General features: G+C 44.5%; 1 protein-coding gene across 1 annotated transcript in view; it reads right to left on the reverse strand.

The window, feature by feature from the left end:
- Positions 1–1,355: 1,355 nt before the first annotated feature.
- nmur1a (neuromedin U receptor 1a) overlaps positions 1,356–16,972 on the reverse strand; it is a 61,726-nt gene continuing 46,109 nt past the window's right edge. The window contains exon 3 of the mRNA XM_056276848.1: positions 1,356–1,750. Coding sequence (XP_056132823.1) covers positions 1,356–1,750 — 395 coding nt within the window. The remainder of the gene's footprint in view (positions 1,751–16,972) is intronic.

Consider the following 16,972-nt stretch of genomic DNA (forward strand, 5'->3'; position numbering starts at 1 on the left):
TCTGTGTGTACAAACATGGGACAATCATGGTCAAAATTTAGATTATTCTGCATTTAGTTTCACTCTGTGTCCCTTGGTTCGAAACCCTGCGGAAACTGCCATACTAATTTATGGCACCATTCGCGTTATTGCCAATGACAATTCTTCAGGATTTGACTGGATCGTGCAAAACATTTTACGATATCATTGGTTGGAATGTTGCTCACCCGCCCACTTGAGCTTGGTGACACAATCACAAAAAGTTGACTGTTGTAGTAGGGGAGGTTAAGGTGATGAGACTTTAATGTAAAATTGGTATAACAAATTGTGATTATTTTTGGCACAAGTTGTTGAATATATTCGTATGGATGTTTATGTTTTGTTTGTTTGTTTTTTCTTCTTCTTGTTTTTGTATTGTCCAATTTTGGCATTCATCCTCAAGAATCAATTCAAGCATGTCATTATAAATATAAATGAAAACAAAGTTGTCCTCTGAACAGGAAGGGGGGCAAAAAAAGGGGAGGGGGGAAAGGGAGAGAAAAGGATAATTTACGCATCCATCTGAAATTGATTGACATACATCTGACCATTCACATGAGCTCTGCTTTCCAGTGTGATAAAGTCAGTTGTTTTACTTGTTCTGTCAGTTTTTCTTTGTTGGTTTGTATAGGCCTTGGTGTGCATTGGAGAGAGGGGGATAGAGAGGGGAAGAGAGCGGGATGGATTTTGTGAGAAGTGAAATTGTCGTTAGTGACATGTATGTACTGTCACTGCTGTCAGAACAGCAGCTAAGCGCTAAAATGAAGGTCAGTTTCTGCTGATAGTGAAAACACCCATCAACAAGGACCTTTCTCTCCTGCATCCTCCCGCTCAGTCTCCCTCTCAGCTTAACTCCTGTCAACATGAATAAATGAAACTGACCAAATAAATAGACAGCTGGCACTCCTTAAAAAAAAGTCCTTGTCCATTACTCCAAGACAGTCTTATTTTTATTCTATTGTGACAAATAGGCTACCAATGCCAACGCTGACTGTCACATGGTTGTATATGCACAACACATGGAAATGCACGTCATATATTCCACCCAAAAATTAGATATTGCCCCCAAAAATTAGCAAGTGGCTTTGGTGTGTGTGTGTGTGTGTGTGTGTGTGTGTGTGTGTGTGTCCGACCACTCAAGAATGGCGTGCCTTGTGTTTGTAACGATTCTAGAGAGATTTTTCATGTTTTGTGTAGACATTTAACTGACACTCATCGAGAGCAACTGTGTCCGTCATGGAGATTGGCTTTCCAACCGCTCCAACTGAAGGCTGAGGACGCGGCTACCTATGCCATCCTTGTTGCCGCTGTCATCATACCTTTATTCATTGCCATTTTTACTGACACGCAAAAGTGGTCTTGTCTTCTTTTTCTCTGATGAGGCTGCCGCCTTTCACTTCTCCTTCGCCGGCAGCAGCACTGTTGCTGGGTAGCGTGTCGCTGAGTGTGCTGCGGAGAGTCACCCGGGTCACGCTGAGCGAATGCTTCCTGGGGGCCGGGCGACGCGGCCGATGACACATGACATCCTTGAACATCTCCCGGAAGCGGGTGGACATGAGGTTGTACAAGATGGGGTTGACGGCCGAGCTGAGGTAGAAGAAGACCCCGGAGATGATGTGAACGTACTGAAAGGTCTCCAAGTGTTCTTCAGTCCAGTCACTGATGAAGCTCCACATGAGGCGGTCGGTGTGAAACGGGGCCCAGCAGATCCCAAAGACCACGACCAAAACAACTAGAGAAACAGAGAGAAAAGGAGGGAGAGAATGGGTGTGAGAGAGAAAGGATAGAGGTTAGTAATGGAGGTGAATTCTGCGAAATAATCCACTTGCACTCTGCTGTAGTTTGAACTGCTACTCTATTTCCCTTTTGAGTCGTCCTCTCACTTGTGTAATGTGTGTTAATGAGTAAAATCGCTCTATGAGGTGTGTGTCACAAAATTAAAGTATCTCCTCTGGATACACAGACTTACAGTTTTGCAAATCAATCAACATACATTTGAATTCAGTTGCCTTCATTAATTACCATTGGATTAAATTATAATTTGATTTATGATTGAAATCATTTCACTTGGGCATCCTCCTGGCTAAATCAGGTAGGAGTGTACCATGTCAGGTTCACTCCTGATTGCAGATTAAATCCAGCCATGGGACCTGGTTGTAGACCTGCTGGTTGTCTTTCCCCTGCTGTTTTCAACCTGTCTCCTGTCTGTCTCTACTATCCAGTCAAATAAAGTTAAAAAATGTCCACCCAAAAATCAAAAGACATATAAGTTTAACTGAAGCCTTCATGCTTCACAGTATGTGCTATCGTTATGTGGTTAAGTCAAACGCAATAAAACTTGCACTGTTTCTGTCAATGCTCCACATCACAGCTCTCGTCCAAAAGGTTTCACGTATCAGGAAAGAACCCAAAAGCAGATGGGACAACCAGGTAAGGGAGGAAATCAAGTCTTTACTGAAGTGATCGATCTCAGGGGTAGAGCAGGAGTTGGCTCGGTGGCAGGTAGACAGGCAGGCAGAAGTCCATGAATGGCGACGTTCCAGCGAAGACTGATCCACAGTGGAGGCTTTTTTAGGGTGCTGGCGATCGCTTTGATGTCAAGGGAGAGCGGCGATTGCTTTGATGGCCAGCTGGTGTACCGGGGTGAAGGGGGGGGGGTCAGCAGGTGTCAAGGGCGATCGCTTTGATGTCAAGGGCGAGAGGCTGATTGCTTTGATGTCAAGGGAGAGAAGGCGTGACCAGCTGGTGTACCGGGGTGAAGGGGGGGGTCAGCAGGTGTCAAGGGCGATCGCTTTGATGTCAAGGGCGAGAGGCTGTGACAGTACCCCCCCTCCGAGGGGCGCCACCGGGCGACCTATCAGACCCGTCAGGGTGCGTCCTGTGGAAGTCCCGGATGAGGTTCGCGTCCAGGACAAGGCGACGAGGGACCCAACACCTCTCCTCCGGGCCATATCCCTCCCAGTCCACGAGATACTGCAGGCCGCGACCGCGGTGATGAGAGTCCAGGAGACGACGAACGGTGTAAGCCGGATGATCGTTGATCATACGAGGAGGTGGGGGCGGGGGGGCCGGAGGAACTAGAGGGCTGGTAGAGACAGGTTTGAGGCAGGAAGGAAGGGTGAACCCGGAGAGTGCGGGGCAGCTTCAGATGGACCACAGAGGAGTTAATGACTTTGACAATGGGAAAGGGACCAATATACCTGGGGGACAGTTTTTTAGCGTCCGATTTCAAGGGTAGGTCCTTGGTAGAGAGCCATACCTGGTCACCGGGGGAGTAGTCCGGAGCAGGGGTGCGATGACGATCCGCCAAGCGCTGGTAACGGCGCGATCAACAACAGTCAGTACAACGGTGATACCGTCGGAGGCGGGCAGACCAGAGACGAAATCCAAGGACAGATGCGACCAGGGACAGTGTGGAACAGGCAGGGGCGCAGCAGACCGGCACTGGCCAGAGTGGAGGGCTTATTCTGGGCACAAACAGGACAGGCCGAAACAAAAGACCCAGTATCCTCCGTCATGGAAGGCCACCAGAACCGCCTACGGAGGAAGGCTAGGGTCCGGGTTACTCCAGGATGGCAGGTAAGCTTGGAAGAGTGAGCCCACTGCAACACACTAGATTTAACAGCATCTGGAATAAACAAGCGCCCAGGGGGACTGTTACCTGGGTCAGGCTGAGTCTGTTGTGCTGCCATGACCTCCCTTTCAATGTTCCAGGTGACAGCCGCAGCCACAACCACACAGGTAGAGGGAACGATGGTGTCAGGTTGGAGCTTGGGCTCAGACTCCTCTCCATGCACACGAGACAGAGCATCGGGCTTGGCATTCCTGGAGCCAGGTCTGTACATCAAAGAAAAATTAAAATGACCAAAAAAGAGCGCCCACCTGGCTTGGCGCGCGGTGAGTCACTTTGCTGACTGGATGTATTCCAGGTTCTTATGGTCAGTCCACACTATAAAAGGAAGCTCAGACCCCTCCAGAAAATGTCGCCATTCCTCCAGTGCCAATTTCACTGCCAGGAGCTCACGATTCCCCACATCATAGTTCCTTTCAGCTGGGGAGAGACGGCGAGACAGGAAGGCACAGGGGTGTGTCTTGCCATCCTCACTGGAGCGCTGAGAAAGGACCGCCCCCACCCCAATCTCAGAGGCGTCCACTTCTACAACGAACTGCTTGGTTGGGTCTGGCTGGATGAGGATAGGAGCTGTGGTGAAGCGGTGCTTGAGGGCTTGGAAAGCTGCCTCTGCTACAGGGGTCCACAGGAACTGTCTGGAGGTGGAGGTAAGAGCGGTTAGTGGGGCCGCAATGTGGCTGTAATTGCGGATGAACTGTCTGTAGAAGTTGGCAAACCCGAGGAACCTCTGAAGCTGCTTACGGCTGGTCGGGCTTGGCCACTCAAGAACCGCTCTGACCTTGGCGGGGTCCATTCTCACCTGCCCATCGGCCACGATGTAGCCCAGGAAGGTGACTGACGGGGCATGGAACTCGCACTTCTCTGCTTTTACGAAAAGGTGGTTCTCCAGAAGCCGTTGAAGGACTTGGCGGACGTGCATGACATGCTCTGACAGGTCTCTGGAAAAAAATCAGGATATCATCCAGGTAAACAAAAACGAAACGATCCAACATGTCACGTAGGACGTCATTGACCAGACTCTGGAAGACAGCTGGGGCATTAGTGAGACCAAACGGCATCACCAGATATTCAAAATGCCCAAGGGGGGTGTTGAAGGCAGTCTTCCATTCATCTCCATCTCGAACCCGGACCAGGTGGTAAGCATTGCGGAGGTCTAGTTTAGTGAACACTGTGGCTCCCTGGAGAGAATCAAAAGCGGAAGTCATGAGGGGCAGAGGGTACTTATTCTTGACTGTGATGTTATTGAGGCCTCTATAGTCAATACACGGCCGGAGGGTCTTGTCCTTCTTGGCCACAAAAAAGAACCCCGCACCAAGGGGTGGCGATAAAGGGCGAATAAGACCAGCAGCCAAGGAGTCCTTGATGTACCTCTCCATGGACTCCCGCTCAGGCTTGGAGAGGCTATATAGACTGCTGGGGAGGGGGGCGCCTGGCAGCAGGTCAATAGCGCAATCATAGGGGCGATGAGGAGGCAGGGAGAGAGCTTGCTGCTTGTTGAACAAGGCTTGGAGGTCATGGTAATCTGGAGGCACCATTGACAGGTCAGAGGTCTCAGAGCTTGCCACCTGACAGGGGACAGACTGAGGCAGAGCAGACTGGAGGCATATGGCATGACAGACGGGACTCCAACTTGAAATTCTGGCCGATGACCAATCAATATGGGGACTATGCTTAACCAGCCAGGGATGACCAAGTATAATGGGAACAAATGGAGAATTGATAACAAAAAAACTTAGCTCCTCTTGATGGTTTCCCGACAACAGGAGGCGCACAGGCTCGGTCTTAGAGGTTATCCGGGCCAGGAGACGTCCATCCAGGGCATTAGCTTCAAGAGGCTGGTCCAGATTCACGGTGGCAAGACTTAACTGCTTCACAACACTTGCATCCAAAAAGCTTTCATCAGCTCCAGAGTCAATTAAAGCCAAAAGTTTAGTGGACTGACCTTTAAAACTGATGGTAGCTTGCAACTGGGTACGTGGACGAGGAGACAGAGGGCAGACAGTTGGACTTACGAGGATCCTCCCCCTCCCTCGTGAGCCTGCTAGTTTGATGGAACGGTGAGGGCAGGAGGCGAGAAAGTGACCAGGCTGACCACAATACAAGCAGCTGTTCTCGGTGATGCGGCGTTGACGCTCCTCCGGGTTGAGCCGGAAGCGGCCGAGTTGCATTGGCTCCGAAGCTGGGGAAGAGTCACGCCTCGGGCTTTCTCGGAGGACGTCAGCCTCAGTCGAGCGAGCTCGGCCCCCAGAGTTTGGAGGTGTGGCCCGTGGAAAGTTGTAGTGACCAGGAAAGCGGCGCGTCCGCTCTCTCCTCCGCTCCCGGAGACGGTTGTCCACACGAATGGCCAGGGTAACCAATTCCTCCAGCCCTCCAGGCCCGGGGTAGGAAACCAATTCGTCCTTTATGGATTCGCTTAGACCGTTGGAAAACCCAGCCTGGAGGGACTCGTTGTTCCATCCGCTCTCCGCTGATAGCGTACGGAACTCAACTGAGTAGTCGGCGACGCTGCGGGAACCCTGGCGGAGAGAGATCAGTCTTTTTGAAGCATCCTTTCCCCACACGGGATGATCAAAAACCTGGCGAAAAGCAGTGGTGAACTCAGCGTAGGATGAGAAAGTGGAGGCCCGCACTTCCCACACCGCAGTAGCCCAATCCAGAGTGCTTCCCTGGAGAAGACCCATGATGTAAGCGACTTTGGCTCCATCCGTGGAATATGACTGGGGCTGCTGGTTAAACACAATCTCACACTGCATCAAAAAAGGGCGACAAAGTCCAAAATCTCCATCATACTTATTGGGCGGGGCAACCCATGGTTCCTTAGCCGAAGTTGATGGCGCTAGGGGTGGCGGAGTTGGAGGGGCGGATCCCGGGCTAGCGGAGGCACTAAATTGGGTCTGGATTCCGGAGATCTTTGAGCTGAGCCCACGGAGGGCATCAGCCATCCCCTGTAGCACCTGGCTGTGCTGGCCGAGGACCGATTCCTGGTTGGCTACAGCCTGGCAGACCGTGGCCAGGTCTGTGGTGGAATGGTATGCTGGGTCCATAGTGGCTGGAACGTACTGTCACGTATCAGGAAAGAACCCAAAAGCAGACGGGATAACCAGGTAAGGGAGGAAATCAAGTCTTTATTGAAGTGACCGATCTCAGGGGTAGAGCAGGAGTTGGCTCGGTGGCAGGTAGACAGGCAGGCAGAAGTCCATGAATGGCGACGTTCCAGCGAAGACTGGTCCACAGTGGAGGCTTTTTAAGGGTGCTGGCGATCGCTTTGATGTCAAGCGATGTTTCAGCTGGTTGGGGTGTATCCTCATGTATCTCCTGCATACTGGGCGGCCATTCAGGGTGCTGAACTGTATAGTCATCCCGTTGAAGCCTCTCCATCTCAAGTCATGACTGTGGCTTCCTTCTAATAATGTTCAAACTTTGAGCCATGAGCTGCTTCTGAGTCAGTGTGGAAGAAGGTCTCCTTTTGGTCAACAGTTACCACATATGCTTCATATAGCCCCTCTCCAGGGGTCTGCTGTTATAGTAGCATTCTGTCAATTCCAAGTTCTCAGCCCTTGTGCATGAATGTCTTGTTCCAGTAGTCCATTTCTCATCAAGTTCTCCTGGTTCCTCAACACCTGACACAGACCTTTTTATCCAGGTAACGTCCAAGCCTGGTATGACTCTATTCATGTTGCTCTCACTCATGTCTGAGCTAATTGGCTTGTACAGCATTATGAGTCTAAGCCATTGACTGTTACTGGAGACTCGTTACATACATACATACAAAAACAAACACACACGCACACAGACACACAGATACACATTCCCCATACTTTATTTAGTATTTTACTCACAAATCACAGATTGATACTTTTTTCTTTTTTACATTATATGGCTACTGAATGTGTCAGTTTAAAATGTTGGCGAAATACTTCATATTTATGCATTTTATTGGGTCAGTGGTGCAGTCTTTACACTGCTGCTTCACAGCAAAAAGGTCCTAGGTTGGATTTCCGACTGGGGCGGGTTTGGCACTGGGGCAGTTGCATGTTCTGAGCTGTAGTAGCTATCTTTTGTGTTCTCTGCATGTTCTCCTCATGCTCCGTTGGGTTATCTCTTGATTAGCAGCATTTCTGTGTGGAGTTTGCATGTTCTCCCTGTGCTCACATGGCTCCAGCATCAAAAAGAACCCCGATAAAATCATCCAGAACACTTCCCTGCCCAGTTCCTGACCATGGCATGGATATCCACATGGAATTGGTCCCTGGGTGCTGAAGAAAAGGGGTTGCTCACTGCTCTTGGCTGCCCCTGGAGGAAGGATAGCAGGATGGAAAAAATGCAAACCGAACATTTCTTCAGCCACCACTTCCTGCATGTGTGTGTATGTGTCCAGTGTGTGTCAGCTGTAAGATGAATAAAGTTTCTCTTCTCTTATTTTTGTTAAGCAGTGCATCATCTCAGTTCATGCCTCAGAAATTAATATCTGGTTGTCTTGTTGAGCAGTTTTCCTACTTAACGTTGTTGACCAGCTAGTTCGTTGTCAGCTTCAACTGGTAACAGACAGAATGGAATGAATATCTCAACCTGGATTTGCTTTGACTGACATTAATGATGAACTAATCCATTCGATGTCACTATCAGTCTCAGAATGGACCATCACTCTGCCTTTTGTCTATTCAAAGCTTCCGTAGTGTAATCTGCAGTCATTCCTGCTTGATTGACAGACCTCATCACCTTATTATAACACTTTGGTCTGATTGAGCCAAGTTCTCAAATAATGTCTGAGCAATAACATAGGAAATAGAAGTAGGAAAATATTGAACAGGAATACACTGAATAAACCCTAATTCATCCCACGAAGTGATTAATTATTCAATGCAACAAGGATGTTAAATAGGAAAACGGAACTTACAGTGGGAAAAAAATGTATATAGCGGTTTTTTTTTCTTCTTCCTGGAAACCATCAATGGTGTTGATAAAAGTGCTCAACAAATGAGGAGCGGAATATTAAGATAGTGGTAGGAAAAAAAACCGGGGGGCGGGAAATTTCTATCTATCTATCTATCTATCTATCTATCTATCTATCCACACACACACACACACACACACACACACACACACACACACACACACACACACACACACACACACACACACACACACACATAATCCCGTGAGTTAAGTAAATTATTTATGAGACAGTACAAGCCTGTTTCATGCCATAAGAAATCATCATGTTTCTTTTAACAAAGTTATATAAATATATACTTAGCACAAAAAGTAAGGAAATTTGTGTTTGGTAGATTATTTCTTTGTTGTAATAATGCTTCTTGGCAATAAATCTTATACCGCTGGAAAGCCTGTTTATTTGCCTTTTAAATGGTGCCACATTTGTAAGGAACATGCATTCGTGGGATGAGCAGCAGAGCTGAGTATGTGGGTTGCGCCCATGAACAATTTGCCAGATCTTCTCTGCCAATGCCAAACAGCTTATTTTGCTGTTGCTATTGACTCTTGTTTTGAGCTTCTGGTACCCCAGGTGCTGACAATCAGGTGCCTGATATAATATTTATTGCCAAGAAGCATTGTTACAACAAAGAAATAATCTACCAAACATACATTTCCTTACTTTTTTGTGCTAAGTTTATATATATATATATGTGTGTGTGTGTGTGTGTGTGTATATTTATACACACACACACACACACACACACACACACACACACACACACACACACACACACACATATAATCCAGTTAGTCAAGTAGTTTTGCTCCTGCACAGTATGTGCTATCATTATGTGGAGTCAAACTCAATAAAACTTACAATGTTTCTGTCAATGTTCCACATCACAGCTCTCGTCCAAACGGAAACTATATGTAGGCTGTATCTTTGAAAGAAAAGTTTTTTTTCATGCTTTTTCTGAGACAAAGCCTAGATTTGTATTCCGCTTTCCTGCCTACACTGCAGAAAAAAATAGTTGGACACAATTATTTAAAAGTGTTTTTGTTTCTGAGACAATAACTGTCTACCATTGAGTGTTTCTTTTAACAAGTTATATGTAGATTAATCTGTGATTTGTGGGTAATACACTAAGTATATCAAATAGATTAAGTATAGAGAAAAACATCTATTTCTTTGTGTCAAATTTTTTTGAATGAATTATAATGTATTTATATAAGCATCCATATTTTATGCTGGATTTTGTCATCTGAGAAGGTGACCTTCAGGGTCCCTGATAGTTGAGGGAAGGAGTTGTACCTGTTCAATTTACCCATCAAGCATGAAAATTTAAACTGCTTACCCTTTAGGTCCCTGCTCATGCATCTAACCTTTAGGCTATAGCCTTTCAAGCAAAAATGATAAAAATCTTAAATTAATACTTTGACATTTTGAATATGGACAACCTTTTTCTAAATGATATACTGGCAATGTCCTTGGGCGGTGTTGCTTAAAATAGAGGTTAGGTTGACACCAAGGCCATTTTGCTGACATTTGGTATTTGTTATGTCCTAGAGCTATCTTATCATTCATCGGGTGATGCACATTTCAAGAATGCAATGCTGCACAGAAAAGTGTGCAAAATGATATGGTGACTATATAGTGACTCAGAATACTACATTATGATTCCTTGATCAGATAATGCCATTCATGCACTGCATTACCTACGTTAGGAGTGTGAATGAGGCCCTGAGGTGTTTTGACATACATAGTCTGTTTGACATACAAGGACCTGACGGCATTTATATCAATTGTATGCATTATACCAAGATACAATCAGATGTAATTCACTTGCACAGCCAGCCTGTACCATGAGAAATAATCTCCTTCATGCTTCCTCTCACTTTCACCTCTGACCTGCACCAAAGCACATTTGCTGCTTCCTCAGGCTTTTCTGAAAAACACAATTAGATGAGCTGTCGTTTGATTCTGTGTTTTTGGTAGAGGACAGAAAGGGCAGGTTTTTCTTGGGTGTTGAGTGTCACTATGAATTATCGTGAAAGTCTATCACAATTAATTAACATTAAATGAAGAATAAGCTGATGACATAGGAATGGAAAGCTGTCTATTTAAAAAAAAAAGACACTGCGATAAAGCTTCTACTTGCTATATGTTCATAATATTGCCAGAGGAGATGCATTGCACTTGAAAAAGAAAAAAGTGACTTACCTGCGGAGTTGGTGGACAGCATGACATGGTAAACAGTTTTTTCAATAGATTCAAAACCTTATACAGAGTAATTAATGCCTATAACCATGCTGTCATGAATATGGTACATTATAAATATAGATGCAGGCAACAATTGGAGGTTTCAAGCCCCCTGACAAGAACCCTAAACATAACCATGTCATGCCATATTAAACGTGTGCAGCACTCAGCCATCTGGTGATCGTGTTCCTACCTCAGCATAAAATGGCTTGATTTCTTCATAGTGAACGTTTGATGTCTAAAATGTAATATTAAGGCAGTGATGCCACTTAGATTTGATTTGTGTCAATGTTTCTTGATTCTGTTACCTTTGTGAGCATGTCATATTGAGCATTTCAAAACATGAAATGCTAACAATGGAAGTGAATGAAGCTTGATTACAACTCGGATAACATTTAATTGTGATATTGCATACCATTGATCGCTATGCCATAATGAGTTTTCATAACATTGAATGGAGTCTCTACTCTGGCTGATTCACACATACAATTGATGTCTTTGGAGATTTAGTTAATATTGTCATCACTCAGTCTAAATATGATTGACTGATACAAAACTTGGTACTGTTGTTTTAAATAGGTTGTCTGGCGAGTCCAGGTAGCGTAGCGGCAGAGGTGGAAAAAGTACAAAAATATTGTACTCAAGTAAAAGTACCAATACTTTGATGAAATATTACTCAAGTAGAAGTAAAAGTACTCATCTGAAAAAGTACTCAAATAAAAGTAAAAAGTAGTTCATTTGAAATGTATTTTAAGTAAAAGTTCCTTAGTTACTTTCTTTGTGTGGGGTGTGAGGGTAGTAAAATAGGACAAGGGGTCAGAAATCCATAACTACTTTGTTTTTAATTAAAGAACAAGTGTAACAAATGTAAGCGCAATAACAACAACTTCACAACAACTGAACTTCTTGTTCAGTTTAAGTAGCATCTTAAAGTTAGTTGAGCTCATCCATTTAGTGGTACAACATTAAACATGCTTACTCTCACGTTTTCTCTCTCTCACTCTCTCTCTCACACGCACACACTCTCCCTCTCTCTCCCTCTCACCCTCTCTCTCTCTCACACACACAGGTAAAAAGTACAAAGTAATGCCCACATGATGATGCTCATAACTGTTGCTACAAAGTCAAACTGACATAAAGGAGCAGCAATATTCCAGAGGAGACATGCTTTTGTGTGTGTGTGTGTGTGTTTGTTAACCGTCAGAGAATGAGAATGTGTTAATGCCATCTCCACAGCTGCAAGAGCGCTATAGAGGGCATGTGTGTGTAAGTGCGATAACAACAAAGAATACCTACACAAATTTAAGTGTAATTACAACAACATACATGTCAACACCAACAGCTGTTATACTGCAAATCAAGGCCGCTAGTTTTGTGACACCCTGAATCACCTGTAACCTAGTCTACAAACTTCTTGTTCAGTTTAAGCAGCTGCTGATTTTCAAAGTTAATTGAGCTCATCCATTTAGTGGTAAAAAACATTAAACAGGCTTGTGCACGCCTACTTTCTCTCTCTGTCTCTCTCTCAGAGAGGTACAAACTACAAAGTAATGTCCACATGATGATGCTCACAAGTGTTACAAAATTAAAGGAACTAACATAAAAGAGCAGCAATATTCCAGAGAGGAATATTGCAAATCAAGGCCAGTAGTTTTGTGACACCCTAAATCACCCATAACCTAGTCTACAAACTTCTTGTTCAGTTTAAGCAGCAGCTGATTTTCAAAGTTAGTTGAGCTCATCCTTGCTCGCTTTGCAGTGAACAGTAATCCAGCACAACTGAAAAGCCGCTCGCAGGCAGCTGAAGCAGGCTGGCCAGTGTTGAGTTTCAGAGAGAGTTTTTTTTAAATTTGGAAAGGAGTTTAGCAAATCCATATTGTTTGGGATACAGGCTAGGTACCCTTCCAACTCCCCTGTACCTTCTGACCTTCTGGACTTCATTGAGGAGAAGAAATCATCTTCATCTGAGGAATGTTGTCCAACTTGCTCCACTTCCACCTCTGCCATCTGGTCAAGGTGTTGTCTGACATAAGCCAGACCTGTCGAGTGACAAACAACACATTTCTGACAATTAAGACTTGATTAATTTACCAAGAGTGCACCATAATGCATAATGCCTTATAGCACTGACCACATTGTATTGAGTATAAAACAAAGTAGATCTCCAATAAACTGTTGAAAAGCAGTTTATTATAAGATGCAATCATACCTGTTTCTATGACATCAGGCCTCTCTGTCCAGGTGGTCTTGAACTTCGGTAGAAGTATTGCTGCCGCAATCAGTTCTGGGTCCATTACAGGGCACCATCCTGAATGGCTTTGATGAGTGGTAGACACATCTTGGATGAGGTCTCCTGCCTTTTGAGTTTTGCTTGTGGCTGACATATCACTGGAAGAAGCCACCCTAAGTGTGTGTTGGTCTCTGACTTAAGTATGTTCAAGGCCTTTACCAGAGGTTTCATCACCGAGCAGTAATCAGTCAGGAAAGCAATTTTTGCTTGAGTCAGCCTGGCATAAATATAATACAAACAATTGTTAGGAAATCAAGCAGGAAAAGTTAAGTTTCAAGTATGTAAACACACATTCACACTTTCATACTGTTGAAATGCAAATTAAAACTTACGTTTTCAATTTGAATTCTTCACAAATATTCCTGATTGCCTCCTCCCCTTTCTCTTGTATGATCCGTATGATTCTCTCCACAGCCATGAATGTTGAATTCCACCGCATTTGATTTGGTCAGATGAGCTGGAGTCGGCAATGATCTTCCACAACTTCTGCTGCCATGTATGAAAGACCCGTATTGTTCCACATGGCTTGACATTTCCCAAAGGCTGCACGTGATAGTCTCTTGTATGTGTCCATCTTCTTTTCTGCTATCTCAGCATCTGTTGTGGCAACTAATTTGAGAAGATGGCATGCACACCTTTGGTGTGTAGGAAGTTGGTACTCCAGGCCATTATCTTGCTCCAGGATACTGAATGTGTCCAGGTAGTTGGCTGTGGGCTCATCATCAATTGAATCTCTGTCCGACTCAGCATCTGATTCTGCATCCTCAGACTGGCTCTGTTCTCCGAAGACACTAAAAGCTTTAACAAAGTTTGAGCCACTATCTGTTGTGGTTCTCACCACTTTGCCCCTAATTCTATACTGACAGTGTATGTCGTCAAGTGCCCCTGCAAGGACATCAAAGGTGTGGGACCCTCTTAACCTCTTACATGCAAGCGCAGCTGATCTCCTCTCAAAGGTTTCTTCATCCACCCAATGACCCGTCACCCCAATAAAACTTTGCTGGTGTGCAGTCCAACAATCTGTAGTGGTGGCAACGTAGCTCACTTTACTGAGATGGGACATGACATTCTTCTTCATCTGAATGGCAGATGCCTCTAATCTTGTCCAGACAGTGGGCCTGGAAATGACCTTGCATTGTGGATTTAGCGTTGTCAAAAGTTCTTTGAACGCAGGTTGTTCAACCAAACTAAATGTATGAAGGCCCTCACATATTAGCCTAATGATGATCTTGTCGATCTTGCCTTGTGGCACACGGCGGTTGCCTCCCACTGTCATGGCATCTTTTATATTTGTTTGCTTGCTTGGACTTGGTGGATTTGCTTGGTGGGTTCGCTTCCCTGGCTTTGCTCGGCTGAAAGCCAACTGTTTCGATGGATGTTTCCTATGTGAAAAAAAAGAAAAGGGTATTATCAGTAGAGGAATCAATGTGGTGCTTATTAAACACACTGAAATTAAAACTTTGATAAATAAAAGTTTTCTATTTCTTTAGTCATCACATTTTGTCTATTACATTGTATTAAGCACAATATGCCACAATCCAGAGGGCATTACAATGCTGCACCCTTCCCAACAAAATCAATGATTTGGATTTGAATGCTAAAATTGAGATTTCAAATCAACATCAAAAGCCAGTGTGTTTCTATAGCCTACCAGTATTATGATACAGAGGAAGGAGACATATCAATGCATGTGTAATCATCATAGCTGCTTGCATGCACACAAGAGCAACAATCGCCTACTAGTGATCTAATCCCTTGTCGTCGATATGAAGGAGTCAGAACAATCTTTTCTGGGTCTGCCTAGTAGGCGGGGAGCTACGAGGCCTTACCGTGCAGTCGTGCACCCTCCTTACAATCGAACGAAACCAACTTTTTTTGAAAGGTCTGACCATGCTGAACATGTTAACAAATGTTAACATTGAAAATTTTGGGTTGCACGTCATGTTTCAGGTACTCAATGCATTTCAATGTATTTCCCTCCATTGGCTCTCCACGAGCAAGGGGAAGGTGTGACATCTGTCTCTGCATGTTTAATCACATCTAGAGGACACAAGCTTTTGGAAAATGTATGGTTTCAGTGGTATTATTGGCTTTCCATAATAGTAGAGACCAAAATTTAAAGTCTTTCTACTTGATTTGCCTTGTAAATCGAGTAGAAAGACTTTACATTTTGGCCTTTATTATTTAGAGAAAGCCACTAATACCACTAAAACCATACATTTATCACTAGATGTGATTAAACTTGCAAAGACAGATGTCACACTTTCCCCTTGCTCATGGAGAGTCATGTTCCTGTAATTGTAATGCATTTCCAATGGAGGGAAATACATTGAAATGCATTGAGTACCTGAAACATGAAATGCAACCCAACATTTTCAATGTTAACATTTGTTAACATGTTCAGCATGGTCAGACGTTTTTTAAAAAAGTTGGTTTCGTTCGATTGTAAGGAGGGTGCACGGTAAGGCCCCTTAGCTCCCGCCTATAGTGGAGCAGCGCTGAGTGCCCTGTAATGTTGGTTAGGCAAAGTGCCTCACACTATAACCCTCTCTGTTAACACAGTTGATACATTTGATTTGACTGTAAATTCAAAGACACAATCAAATTGAAACCCGTGGCAATTTCGACGGGGTAACACCGACTATTCATAGCAGCTAAATTTAACCAAGGCTAATTTCCCCGAGTCCACTCAAGACTACTAGCAACTAACAGCTAGCCTTTACACACTCAAGTACCAGGGGCTAGCTGTTATGCAAATTTAGCCAATGTCCTAAAGACTTAAACAGACTGCAAATATACATTACGCGTTTTGTATCTGTTTGAAGTACGATAAACATGCGGATTGTCGGCTGGAGCGAGTTCATTTGGTACTTAATGATGTGTCACGTTTGATTATGTTAGCATAGCAGCTAATTAGAATGTGCTGGCTAGCTGTGGGGTTCTTCTACTGTCAATGGTTGCAGGTGCTAGCATAAAAATGCCCACGAAATGGGGTGAGCCTGGGTTGGCTATATTAAATAAAACTACTAATGAGACAGCAGAAATACTTACTGTTAGAAGACTAGACTAATACTTTATGTCTATCTCTGCGCAGATGAAGTGGATTATTAAACCGTTATAAAGAATCGTACTGACTACCGAACTTCTGCTGGAGGGAAAAATGCAGGCTTCGTTTATTCGGTCGTTTTGGAAGAAGAAAAATGAACAGCGTCTCAGTGACGTAATCAATCCGCGCATGCAAGCGCAACATCGCCCACTTGTGGACAAACAAAGTCGTAAACAAAATAATAGTACACAGTAACACATAGTCATACAAATACACTGGTGTCATATCTCAACACTTACCAAAACATGCTTCTGCAGATTGTTGTTGAAAGCAGACAGGTACTTCACTGCTGGAAGGCACATCTTGCACTGCATGATGATGCTGTTGCCTTTCCTACGCTTGAACAAAAAGAAATCTTCCAAATGTGGCCAAGGATTTTTTTCTTCATCTAGTTCTACAGACTTCGATGTTTCAGCTTGAGCTTCATCTATTATTTCTAGGTCCGGGTCTTCTGGACCGCGACCGCTGGCCGTGCCTGCTTTATCGACCTCCATTCTAGCACTAGAAACTAAAAACTTCGCGCCCACTAACCTAGCTTGTCCGCGCACGCCCTCTATGTTCACGCGCCAGTGCTAATCACATCATCATTTGTCACTGTTGGTTCTGGCCATTGGTTTACTGTCTGGTTCTGGCGCGTATTTTTCCCCTGTAGGTTGAATTGTTATTTTTACTCAGTAACGGATAGGATTTATAAAGTAACTAAGTACAATACTTGAGTCAAAACGTACTCAA

This window comes from Lampris incognitus, chromosome 3 (assembly GCF_029633865.1).
Source record: "Lampris incognitus isolate fLamInc1 chromosome 3, fLamInc1.hap2, whole genome shotgun sequence".
NCBI classification, from domain to species: Eukaryota; Metazoa; Chordata; class Actinopteri; order Lampriformes; family Lampridae; genus Lampris; species Lampris incognitus.